The sequence below is a fragment of the Tachyglossus aculeatus genome, chromosome 4 (assembly GCF_015852505.1).
Source record: "Tachyglossus aculeatus isolate mTacAcu1 chromosome 4, mTacAcu1.pri, whole genome shotgun sequence".
Classification (NCBI taxonomy): Eukaryota; Metazoa; Chordata; class Mammalia; order Monotremata; family Tachyglossidae; genus Tachyglossus; species Tachyglossus aculeatus.
In genome coordinates, this window is record NC_052069.1 from 112,613,956 (window position 1) to 112,626,819 (window position 12,864).

The 12,864-nt window shown below is 46.9% G+C and overlaps 1 protein-coding gene across 1 annotated transcript in view; it reads left to right on the plus strand.

The window, feature by feature from the left end:
- The first annotated feature begins 4,666 nt into the window (after positions 1 to 4,666).
- The window catches only part of SETX (senataxin), a 69,310-nt gene continuing 61,112 nt past the window's right edge, over positions 4,667 to 12,864 (plus strand). Inside the window, exons 1-2 of the mRNA XM_038746037.1 lie at positions 4,667 to 4,735; positions 11,677 to 11,857. Of these exons, the coding sequence (XP_038601965.1) occupies positions 11,678 to 11,857 (180 nt within the window). The 5' untranslated portion in view covers positions 4,667 to 4,735; position 11,677. The remainder of the gene's footprint in view (positions 4,736 to 11,676; positions 11,858 to 12,864) is intronic.

Sequence of the window (12,864 nt, forward strand, 5' to 3'; positions counted from 1 at the left end):
CTGAAGACGAGATTGAAAACCGGGCATGATTTGCTGTCGACAGACCACGGCATGCTGCAAATCAAGAAAGGAGCAGCTCTTTTCCAATAGAAACCTTTTTAGTATAAACTTAACATGTCCCTTTCATTTGGATTTGCTCCCTTTTTTCGCTCCGCCCTCAGTCTCTCAACACTTAGGTACGTATCCATATTTTATTTATATATGATTAATAACACCTGTCTCCTCTACAGGTGTAGAGGAGACACACCTGCTCCTCGAGAAGCAGCGTGGCTCAGTGACAAGAGCCCGGGCTTTGGAGTCAGAGGTCATAGGTTTGAATCCCTACTCCGCCACATGTCTGCTGTGTGACCTTGGGGAAGTCACGTAAATTCTCAGAGCCTCAGTTCCCCTATCTCTAAAGTGGGGATGAAGACTGTGAGCCCCACGTGGGACACCTTGATCACCTTGTATCCCCCCCAGCGCTTAGAACAGTGCTTTGCACGTAGTAAGCGCTTAACAAATGCCATCATCATCATCATCCTCTAGACTGTAAGCTTGTTGTGGGCCGGGATAGTGTATCTTCCAACCCTGTTATATTGTACTCTTCCAGTGGCTCAGTGGAAAGAGCGTGGGTTTGGGAGTCAGAGGTCATGGGTTCAAATTGCGGCTCCGCCAATTTTCAGTTGTGTGACTTTGGGCAAGTCACTTCTCTGTGCCTCAGTTACCTCATCTGTAAAATGGGGATTGACTGTGAGCCCCACGTGGGACAACCTGATTCATTCAATCGTATTTATCCAGCGCTTAGAACAGTGCTTTGCACATAGTAAGCACTTAACATGCCATCATTATTATTATTATTCCAAGTACTTAGTACAGTGCTCTGAACACAGTACTCAATAAATACAGTTGAATGAATGTTGTACTCTCCCAATTTCTCAGTACAGGGCTCTGCACAGAAAATGCTCAATAAATATGATTGATAGAAGAAGAGTATGGGGCCCAGAGGAGGGTGGTCCCCAAGGCATCCTGGGGTAAGAGGAGAACCAGAACTGCACTATCAAGGAGGCAGGGAAGTGTCAAAGGCTCAGCCTGGCTCAGTGGAAAGAGTACAGGCTTTGGAGTCAGGGGTTCAAATCCCAGCTCCGCCACTTGTCAGCTGTGTGACTTCGGGCGAGTCACTTAACTCCTCTGTGCCTCAGTGACCTCATCTGGAAAATGGGGATTAAGACTGGGAGCCCCAGGTGGGACAACCTGATCACCTTGTAACCTCCCCAGCACTTAGTGCTTTGCACATAGTAAGTGCTTAATAAATGCCATCATCATTATTATTCTTATTATTAGTGTGGTCAAGGAGGATTAAGACCGTCCAATTCATAGATTTGGCTATAAAGAGGTTATTGATGACCTTAAAGAGGGTAGAAGCAGCATTGCATAGTAGTCAGAGCACGGGTCTGGGAGTTAGAAGGTCATGGGTTCTAATTCCCGCTCCACCACTTGTCTACTGTGTGACCTTGGGCCAGGCACTTCTGTGCCTCAGTTTCCTCATCTATAATAATAATAATGTCATTAAGCCCTTACCATGTGCAAGGCACTGTTCTAAGTGCGGGGGAGGTTACAAGGTGATCAGGTTGTCCCACGTGGGGCTCAAAGTCTTCATCCCCATTTTACAGATGAGGGAACTGAGGCCCAGAGGAGTGAAGTGACTTGCCCAAAGTCACCCAGCTGACAAGCGGCAGAGCCGGGCTTCGAACCCCTGACCTCTGACTCCAAAGCCCGGGCTCTTTCCTCGGAGCCACGCTGCTTCTCTAAGAATTTGTAAAATGGGGATTGAGACTATGAGTCCCATGTGGGACAGGGATTGTTTCCAACTCGATTTGCTTGGGACCACACCAGTGGCTGGCACATAATAAGCGCTTAACAAATAGCACACACAAAAAAAAGCGAGGGCAGGTGACCCGTGGCCCACTTTCTACCTCTGGCCTGGAATGCCCTCCCTCTTCAAATCCACCAATCCCCCCCTTCAAAGCCCTACTGAGGGCTCACCTCCTTCAGGAGGCCTTCCCAGATTGAGCCCTCCTCTTACTCAGCTCCACCTCGCCCTGACTTGCTCCCTTGGCTCTACCCGCCTCCCCACGCTGCCCCACAACACTTGTGTATCTGTGTACCTAGCTATAATTTTACTTCTATTAATGCCTGTTTTACTTGTGCTGGTGTGTAGGTATATCTCTAATTCTATTTAGCCCTACTGAGAGCTCACCTCCTCCAGGAGGCCTTCCCAGACTGAGCCCCTTCCTTCCTCTCCCCCTCGTCCCCCTCTCCACCCCCATCTTACCTCCTTCCCTTCCCCACAGCACCTGTATATATGTATATATGTTTGTACATATTCATTACTCTATTTTACTTGTACATATCTATTCTATTTATTTTATTTTGTTAGTATGTTTGGTTTTGTTCTCTGTCTCCCCCTTTTAGACGGTGAGCCCACTGTTGGGTAGGGACTGTCTCTATATGTTGCCAATTTGTACTTCCCAAGTGCTTAGTACAGTGCTCTGCACATAGTAAGTGCTCAATAAATATGATTGATGATGATGATGATTTATATTGATACTATTAATAATAATAAAGATGGTGTTTGTTAAGCGCTTTCTATGTGCCAAGCACTGTTCTAAGCCCTGGGGTAGATACAAGGTAAGCAGGTTGTCCCACGGGGGGCTCACAGTCTTCACCCCCATTTTCCAGATGAGGTCACTGAGGCACAGAGAAGTGAAGTGACTTGCCCAAAGTCACACAGCAGACATGTCTCCCCCACCTTCTAGATTGTGAGCCCCTTCTGAGTTGTAATAATTATAATGATTATGGTATTTGTTAAGTGCTTACTATGTGCCAAGCACTGTTCTAAGCACTGAGGTAGATACAAGGTTGTCCCACATGGGGCTCAGTCTCAATCCCCATTTTACAGATGAGGTTACTGAGGCCCAAAGAATAATAATAATAATAATGATGGCATTTGTTAGGTGCTTACTGTGGGCCGAGCAAAACAAATCATATAGACAGGTGTCAAAATAATAATAATAATAGTGGCATTTATTAAGCACTTACTATGTGCAATGCACTGTTCTAAGCCCTGGGGAAGTTACAAGGTCATCAGGTTGTCCCACGGGGGGCTCAGAGTCTTCATCCCCATTTTACAGAGGAGGGAACTGAGGCACAGAGAAGTTAAGTGACATGCCCAGTCACACAGCTTTTGAACCCATGACCTTTACCTCCAAAGCCTGTGCTCTTTCCACTGAGCCATGCTGCTTCGCAAAATTGTCAGAACAAATAGAATTAAAGCTATATGCATGTTATTAACAAAATAAATAGAATTATTATAATGAATGAATGAGTGAGAGGAGGGAAGGAAAGCGAAAGAAGGAAAGGAAAGAGAAAAAGAGAGAAAGAAAAAAGAAAGGAAGGAAGGAAAGAAAAAGAAAGAAAAAGAAAGGGAAAGAAAAAAAGGAAGAAAGGAAGAAGAAAGAAAAAGGAAGGAAGGAAGGAAGGAAGGAAGGAAGGAAGGAAGGAAGGAAGGAAGGGAAAGAAAGAAAAAGGAAGAAAGAAAGGAAGAAAGAGAAAGAGAAAGGAAGGAAGGAAGAAAAGAAGGAAGACAGGAAGGAAGGAAGGAAGAAAGAAAAGAAGAAAGGAAGAAAGAAGAAAGGAAGGAAGGAAGAGAAGAAAAAGGAAGAAAGAGAAAAAGGAAGAAAGAAAAAGGAAAGAGGAAGAAAGAAAGAGAAAAGAAGGAAGGAAGGAAGGAAAAGAAAGAAAAAGAAAGGAAGAAAAGAAAGAAAGGAAGAAAAGAAAGAAAGAGCGAAAGGAAGGAAGAAAGAAAAAAGAAAGAAAGGAAGGAAGAAAGGAAAGGAGAAAGGAAGGAAGAAGAAAAAGGAAGAAAGAAAGAGAAAGAAAGAAGAAAGGAAGGAAGGAAGAGAAAGAAAGAAGAAAGGAAGGAAGGAAGGAAGAAGAAAAAGGAAGAAAGAAAGAAAGAAAGAAGAAAGGAAGGAAGAAAGAAGAAAAAGGAAGAAAGAAAGAAAGAAAGGAAGGAAGGAAGGAAGGAAGGGAAAGAAAGAAAAAGAAAGGAAGAAAAGAAAGAAAGAAAGGAAGGGAGAAAGAAAGAAAGAAAGAAAGAAAGAAAGAAAGAAAGAAAGAAAGAAAGAAAGAAAGGGAGAAAGAAAAAAAGAAAGGGAGAAAGAAAAAAAGAAAGGAAGAAAGAAAAAAGAAGGAAGAAAGAGAAAGGAAGAAAGAAAGACAGGAAGAAAGAAAGGAAGGAAGAAAGAAAGAAAGGAAGGAAGGAAGGAAGGAAGGAAGAAAAAGAGAGAAAGAAAAAAAAGAAAAAGAAGCGAGAAAAAGAAAAAAAAAAGCGAGCGAGTGAAGTCCGGGGCGAGGCCACGTGAGCAGAAGCCCCACCCCGGCGCGCGGACCCCTCGAGCGCGCCTGCGCGTCCGCCTGGCCTGCCGCTGAACCCCTGGCCCTGCTGTGGGCGCGCGGCGTCGGCGCGGTGACGTCATCTCCTCGCGCCGCGACCCGCTTCCGGCCCCCGAAAATAAACAGGGCGGCGGGGTGGGCCGGGCCGTGCCGGGCCGGGCCGCCATGGCCGTGGGGTAGACGGACGGTCATCGTCGTCATCATCATCATCATCACCATCACCATCACCACCACCACCATCATCACCATCAACAGGACCAGGAGGAGGAGGAGGGTCCGTGGGCCCCTCAGCGCTGTGGAGGTGAGCCTGACCCCCGACCCCTGACCCCCGACCCCCCCCCCCCCCGTGAGGCCCGGCTTTAGGGCCAACCCGCGTGGCCCCCATTGGCAAGAGCCCCGCCTCACAGCGCTGCTTGGCACCCACTAAGCGCTTCAGAAATGCTGTCAGCAGCATCATCATCATTAGGATTGCTAGAATGAGCCCACTGTTGGGTAGGGACCGTCTCTAGATGTTGCCAACTTGGACTTCCCAAGCGCTTAGTCCAGTGTTCTGCACACAGGAAGCGCTCAATAAATACGGTTGAATGAATCCCAGTGCCACCATTTGTCCGCTGTGTGATCCTGGGCAAGTCACTTCGTGGCTCACTGGAACAAGCCCGGGCTTGGGAGTCAGAGGTCGTGGGTTCAAATCCCGGCCCCGCCAATTGTCCCCCGTGTGACCTTGGGCGAGTCACTTCACTTCTCTGGGCCTCACTTCCCTCAGCTGCAAAATGGGGATGAAGGCTGTGAGCCCCACGTGGGATAACCTCATCACCTTGTAACCTCCCCAGCGCTTAGAACGGTGCTTGGTACATAGTAAGCGCTTAACAAATGCCATTATTATTGTTAAGTCACTTCACTTCTCTGGGCCTCACTTCCCTCAGCTGGAAAATGGGGATGAAGGCCGTGAGCCCCACGTAGGACAACCTCATCACCTTGTAACCTCCCCAGCGCTTAGAACGGTGCTTGGTACATAGTAAGCGCTTAACAAATGCCATTATTATTGTTAAGTCACTTCACTTCTCTGGGCCTCAGTTCCCTCAGCTGGAAAATGGGGATGAGGACTGTGAGCCCCACGTGGCACAACCTCATCACCTTGTAACCTCCCCAGCGCTTAGAACGGTGCTTTGCACATAGTAAGTGCTTAACAAATGCTATAATTATTATTATTATTGTTATTATTATTGTTATTGGGAGGCAAAGGTCATGGGTTCTAATAATAATCATCATGATGACATTTATTAAGCACTTACTATGTGCAAAGCACCACCCTAAGCGCTGGGGAGGATGCAAGGTGATCAGGTTGTCCCACATGGGGCTCACAGTCTTCATCCCCATTTTACAGAGGAGGGAACTGAGGCCCAGAGAAGTTGAGCTCGTTCATTAATTCATTCAATCACGGACTTTGGAGTCGGAGGTCTTGGGTTCGAATTCCGGCTTTGCCACTTGTCAGCTGTGTGACTTTGGGCAAGTCACTTCACTTCTCTGGGCCTCAGTGACCTCATCTGTAAAATGGGGATGAAGACTGTGAGCCCACCGTGGGACAACCTCATCACCTTGGAACCTCCCCAGCGCTTAGAATGGTGCTTTGCACATAATAAGCGCTTAGCAAATGCCATTATTATTATTATTGTTATTATTGGGAGGCAGAGGTCATGGGTTCTAATAATGATCATGATGACATTTATTAAGCACTTACTGTGTGCAAAGCACCGTTCTAAGCACTGGGGAGGTTACAAGGTGATCAGGTTGTCCCACGGGGGGCTCACAGTCTTCATCCCCATTTTACAGTGGAGGGAACTGAGGCCCAGAGAAGCTGAGTTCATTCATTCATTCAATCGTATTGAGTGCTGTGTGCAGAGCACTTACTGTGTGCAGAGCACTGTACTAAGCACTTGGGAAGCACAAGTCGGCAACATAATAATAATGATGGCATTTATTAAGCGCTTTCTATGTGCAAAGCACTTTTCTAAGCGCTGGGGAGGTTCCAAGGTGATGAGGTTGTCCCATGGGGGGCTCACAGTCTTCATCCCCATTTTGCAGATGAGGTAACTGAGGCCCAGAGAAGTGAAGTGGCTTGCCCAAAGTCACACAGCTGACAATTGCCGGAGCCGGGATGCGAACCCATGACCTCCGACTCCAAAGCCCAGGCTCTTTCCACTGAGCCACGCTGCTTCTCTGACATATAGAGACAGTCCCTACCCGACAGCGGGCTCAAAGTCTAGAAGAGGGAGACAGACAACAAAACAAAACATATAAACCAAATAAAATAAATAGAATAAATATGTACAAGTAAAATAAGTAGAGTAATAAGTATGTACAAACATATATACAGGTGCTGTGGGACATGCCCAAAGTCACACAGCTGACAACTGGCGGAGCCGGGATTTGAACTCATGACCTCTGACTCCCAAGCCCGGGCTCTTGCCACTAAGCCACGCTGCTTCTAATCCCGGATCCGCCACTTGTCAGCTGTGTGACTTTGGGTAAGTCACTGCACTTCTCTGGGCCTCAGTGACATCACCTGTAAGATGGGGATGAAGACTGGGAGCCCCACGTGGGACAACCCGATTGCCTTGTATCCTCCCCAGCGCTTAGAACAGTGCCTTGCACATAGTAACTCCTTAAGTGCCATTATTATTATTATTATTATTATTGTTAGCTGTGTGACTTTGGGCAAGTCACTTCGCTTCTCTGGGCTTCAGCTACCTCACCTGTAAAATGGGGATGATGACTGTGAGCCCCACGTGGGACAACCTCTCATCACCTTGTATCCTCCCCAGCGCTCAGAACAGTGCTTTGCACATAGTAAGCGCTTAACAACAGCCATTATTATTATTGTCAGCTGTGTGACTTTGGGCAAGTCACTTCACTTCTCTGTGCCTCAGTGACCTCATCTGTAAAATGGGGATGATAACTGGGAGTCCCAAGTGGGACAACCTGATCACCTTGTATCTTCCCCAGGGCTTAGAACAGTGCTTTGCACATAGTAAGCGCTTAACAAATGCCATCATTATTACTACGAAGAGCCCGGGCTTGGGAGGCACAGGACCTGGGTTCTAATCCCGCCTCTGTCCCCCTGCTGCTGGGTCAACCTTGGGCGAGTCGCATCACTTTTCTGGGCTTTAGGAGAAGCAGCGTGGCCTAGTGGCAAGAGCACTGGCTTGGGAATCAAGGGACCCAGGTTCTAATCCCGACTTCTCTGCGCTTTAGGAGAAGCAGCGTGGCCTAGTGGCAGGAGCATGGATTTGGGAGGCAGAGGACCTGGGTTCTGATCCTGCCACTTGGCAGTTGGGTGACCTTGGGCAAACCACTTCACTTCTCAGAGCTTTAGGAGAAGCAGAGTGGCCTAATGGCAAGAACACTGGCTTGGGAGGCAGAGGACCTGGGTTCTAATGCCGCCTCTGCCACCTGTCTGCTGGGTCACCTTGGGTGAGTCACATCACTTCTCTGGGCTGGCCTAGTGGCAATCAATCAATCAATCGTATTTATTGAGCACTTACTGTGTGCAGAGCACTGTATTAAGTGCTTGGGAAGTACAAGTTGGCAACATATAGAGACAGTCCCTACCCAACAGTGGGCTCACAGTCAAGAGCACTGGCCTGAGAGGCAGAGGACCTGGGTTCTAATCTCTCCTCCGCTACTTATCTGCTGTGTCACCTTGGGTGAGTCGCTTCACTTGTCTGTGCCTCAGTTCCCTCATCTGTGAAATGGGGGTTAGGACTGTGAGCCCCATGTGGGACAACCTGATTACCTTGTATCTACCCCAGTGTGCGCTTACTATAGGCCCGGCGCAGTACTAAGCACTGGGTGAGATACAAGCTCATCAGGAAGCCCATAGTTTGTGCCCGGCACTGGACTAATCGTTGAGGGAGGGCCAGTCATCATCATCATCATCAATCATATATATTGAGCGCTTACTATGTGCAGAGCACTGTACTAAGCGCTTGGGAAGTACAAATTGGCAACATAGAGAGACAGTCCCTACCCAACAGTGGGCAGTCCAGAAGCAGCTTGGCCTAATGGCTAGAGCTCGGGCCTGGGGGTCAGAAGGTGCTGGGTTCTAAACCCCTCTCCACCACTTGTCTGCTGTGTGACCTTGGGCAAGTCACTTCACTTCTCTGGGCCTCAGTTACCTCATCTGTAAAATGGGGATTGAGACTGTGGGCCCCGCATGGGACGGGGACTGTGTCCAGCCTGATTTGCTTGTACTCACCCCGGCGCTTAGTACAGTGCCTGGCACATAGTAAGCACTTAACAAATGCCATTATTATTATTATTATTATTGTTATTACTCTAAGCTCATCAGAAAGCACATAGCTTGTGCCCGGCACTTACTAAGCGTTGGGGGAGATATAGGCTCATCAGGAAGTGCGTAGTTTGTGCCCAGCACTGGACTAAGCGCCGGGGAAGGTTCAAGCTCATCAGTTTGGACACAGTCCCTGTCCCACCTGGGGCTCCCAGCCTTAATCCCCATTTTGCAGATGAGGTAACTGAGGGACAGAGAAATGAAGTGACTTGCCCCAGGTCACACAGCAGGCAAGTCGCTCGGTCCCGGTCGACCTTGTCCAGTGCTCCCTCACGTCCCGCCGCCCCTGGGGTGCTCCTTGACTAACGGGACCAACGCTTACTAGCCGGTCAGACCAGTCGGGCCCCGCCGTGGTGCTCAGGGGCCCGTGCTGTAGGCCCACCTCCTGACTCTGGGGCTCCCGTCAACATTTTACAGTGCTTTGTTCACCCAAGCCTCATTTTGCTTTTATTTTTTAATTTTTTTCAATAATAACTGTCTTCATCTGATGATGATGGCATTTAAGCGCTTACTATATGCCAGGCACTGTTCTAACCACCCCCAGTCTCGCCCTCTGGAACAGTGCTGGAAATGGTTTTAGGTGGAGGGAGAGATGCTTCTATGATCCGTGTGAAATACAGAACTGTGCTTTTACTTTGAATGAATGATGGCATTTATTAAGCGCTGACTGTGTGCAAAGCACTATTCTAAGCGCTGGGGTAGATACAAGGTAATCAGGTTGTCCCACATGGGGCTCACAGACTTAATCCCCATTTTCCAGATGAGGGAACTGAGGCCCGGAGAAGTGAAGTGACTTGCCCAAAGTCACACAGCTGACAAGCGGCGGAGCGGGATTTGAACCCATGACCTCTGACTCCAAAGCCCGAGCTCTTTCCACTGGGCCACGCTGCTTCTCTAACTTGTACATATTTACTATTCTATTTATTTTCTTAATGATGTGCATCTAGCTTTATTGCTATTTATTCTGATGACTTGACACCTGTCCACATGTTTCGTTTTGTCGTCTGTCTCCCCTTTCTAGGCTGTGAGCCCGCTTTTGGGCAGGGACTGTCTCTATATGTTGTCAGCTTGTACTTCCCAAGCGCTTAGTACAGTGCTCTGCACACAGTAAATGCTCAATAAATACGATTGAATGAATGAATGGGTGGGGGTTTTTTTGTTTGTTTTTTTTTTAATGTTTGCTGAGTGCCTGCACTGTTTAGTTGAGTAATAGTCGTGAATAACAAACCACTGCTGGGAAAAGAGGAATTTTGTTGCTTTGCCTTGCCTTTGCACTTGGCATTATTCCCTATGGGAATGCCAGAAACTCACTAAGTGCCATCCGAGCTCTCCCAAGCCAGAAGGGATGGTATATTGGCAGCCAGCTCACTCCAACAACTCGCAGGAGGAGGAGGAGGCTGGCGCTTGGCATGGCCAAAAACCTTTATTTTCCTTTCTTTTTGCCTGTAAAGATGCTTTAGACAGAGACCAGCCTGAATGAAAAGAAAACCAAAATGAAGATCGCTCTTCTGGTGCCAAACTAGGTGTATATTTAGTATTGTGACTGGCCGTCTGATATAGCCTTGCTGTTACAATTTGTTGACCCAAGCCTTTGAATATCAAATTGCTCCTCAGAGTTCTCTTTTTAGCCAGAGTCTTTGCAGAGTTCTTTTCATTTATTAAATTAAACAACTTGCCAAATGAGAAACGAGTAAAGCGCTTACCTTTCCTTTTGCTGTACTGTGTAACAACACTGTTCGCCCAAGACCTGCGCGCTGAAATATTGGGTGTGTTTCGGTACATTAAATCAATGCAGTGATTTTTCAAATATGTATAGCAGGTGTGTAACTCTACTAGGCCGCAGCTGATGCTGGAACCAATTTAAACTCCCCGATCTTATATCATTTTTTGGGGGGGGCATTTTTTAATTATTATTTTAATGGTACTTGTTAAGCACTTACTATGGTAAAGACAAGATAATCAGGTTGGACGTAGTCCCGTCCTACACAGGGCTCACAGACTGTCGGAGGGAGGTTGATTTAATACCCATTTTACAGATGAGGTAACCGAGGCACAGAGAAGTTGCCCGCGGTCGCACGGCTTGCAGGTGGTGGAGCTGGATTTAGAACCCAGATCCTCTGACTCCCAGCCCTATTATTTATTTGCCTACAGAAAGCCTTTCTTAAACTGAACTTGGGAGGGAAGAGAGTAAAGAGGAGAGAGAATAGCCCACCAGGGAGGCTTAGTAGCCATCCTTGGGGGCTATATCCACGAAGGGGAATTCCATAAGGAGGTCTGTCTCAATCAGGTATGAGTGGACTTTCTAGTCTGCAAAGCCACCCCTTCTAGAAAATAGAGGAGGGATGTTTTAAAAAGAATGGAATTATAGGCTGTAGTGACACACATTCTGACTGTGACAGAGACTCTTGGGGCATGTCAACCCCTATTTCGTTTTGTCCTGATTTTCCTTTCAAGTAGAATTTTCAAAAGAGAAGCAGCATGGCCTAGTGAGTAGACCACAGGCCTGGGACTCAAAGGACGTGGGTTCGAATCCTGGCTCTGCCAACTGGCATCTTTGTGACCTTGGGCAAGTTGCTGAACTTCCCCGTCCCTCAGATCCCTCATCTGAAAAATGGGGATTAAGACTGGTGAGCCCCATGCAGGATATGGACTGTGTTCAACCTGATTAACTTGTGTCTGTGCCAGCACTGAATACAGTGGGGATTAAGACTGGTGAGCCCCATGTGGGATATGGACTGTGTTCAACCTGATTAATTTGTGTCTGTGCTGTGCCAGCACTTAATACAGTGCCTGCCACACAATAGGTGCTTAACAAGCACCATAAAAAAGGGGGGAAGTTTTTTTCCCCACCCTTTACACTTTCATTCATTTTTCTTTTCTGGATTCAACTGCAGGATGAGCACATGTTGCTGGTGTACGCCTGGTGGTTCTTCCACCACAGATGTCCTAAGGGAATATGCATCCAAGAACATATCCTGTGAATTCTTCATAGCGGCCAACGATGACTTGTGTTACTGTCTGGAGTGTGTGGCTGAATACCACAAGGCAAGAGATCAGCTGCCCTTCTTGCATGAGGTAATCGATCGATCATTGGTATTTGAGTGCTTACTGTGTGCAGAGCTCTGTACTATGTGTTTGACAGACTGCAGTATAAATCAAAAAATAAAAGCACTTACTGTGCCAAGCACTGTTCTAAGCCCTGGTAGTGTAATCAGGTTGTCGCACGTGGGGCTTACAGTCTTAATCCCTGTTTTACAGATGAGGTAACTGAGGCCCAGAGAGCTGAAGTGACTTGCCCAAAGTCACACAGCTGACAGGTGGCAGAGCTGGGATTACAACCCACAACTTCTGATGCCCAAGCCCGTGTCGTTTCCACCAAGCCACGCTGCTTCTCAAAAGTGTTAGGAAAATTAACCAGGAAAAATTGCTGCTTTTTGGAGCCCTGGTGATTAGGAGGAGAATAATCTTAGTTCCGGAATTAAGGATTTCTATTTTTATTAGAGTTTCTGTTAGAATTTTGAATGTAAATTGAGAGAATCCATGTGATTCCTCATTTTTAGTTATATTCAAAGACAACCAATTTTATCAACCAGTTTTTCCAAATTGGCTATTGAAATGTTTTCTCACATTAAATACTATTGGAAACCTGCATTGGAGTTAATAGGCTGGGGATGTTTTTCTTGCAAATGGAGATAGCAGCTTTTGTTTTGAAATGATCTGGGAAAGTGTAAAAAGTTCCAACAGCAGCATCACTTTCCCACCAAAGCAGCTAGTGTTCAAAATGTAGTTTTTAGTATGACCATGAATTTTTAGATTTGGACTCAAGTCTTCCTGATAAAAATATGTTACACAGGCCTGGAAAGAATGCAGGGAGGATGTAGTTGTTGACTGGAGGTCAGACCGAGAACAGTTGTTCTGTATTTTAAAACCTCCTGACCATCCAACTCTGAATGGTAACAGAAGACCTTCTGATAAAGATACATTTGCCATGATGAAAAAATAAATGGCAGCGTTAAGTTACTGCCTATGTCTTAAGTCTTAGCTGGTCTCATTTCAGGATGTCCAGTAGGCCAGGGGAGTTT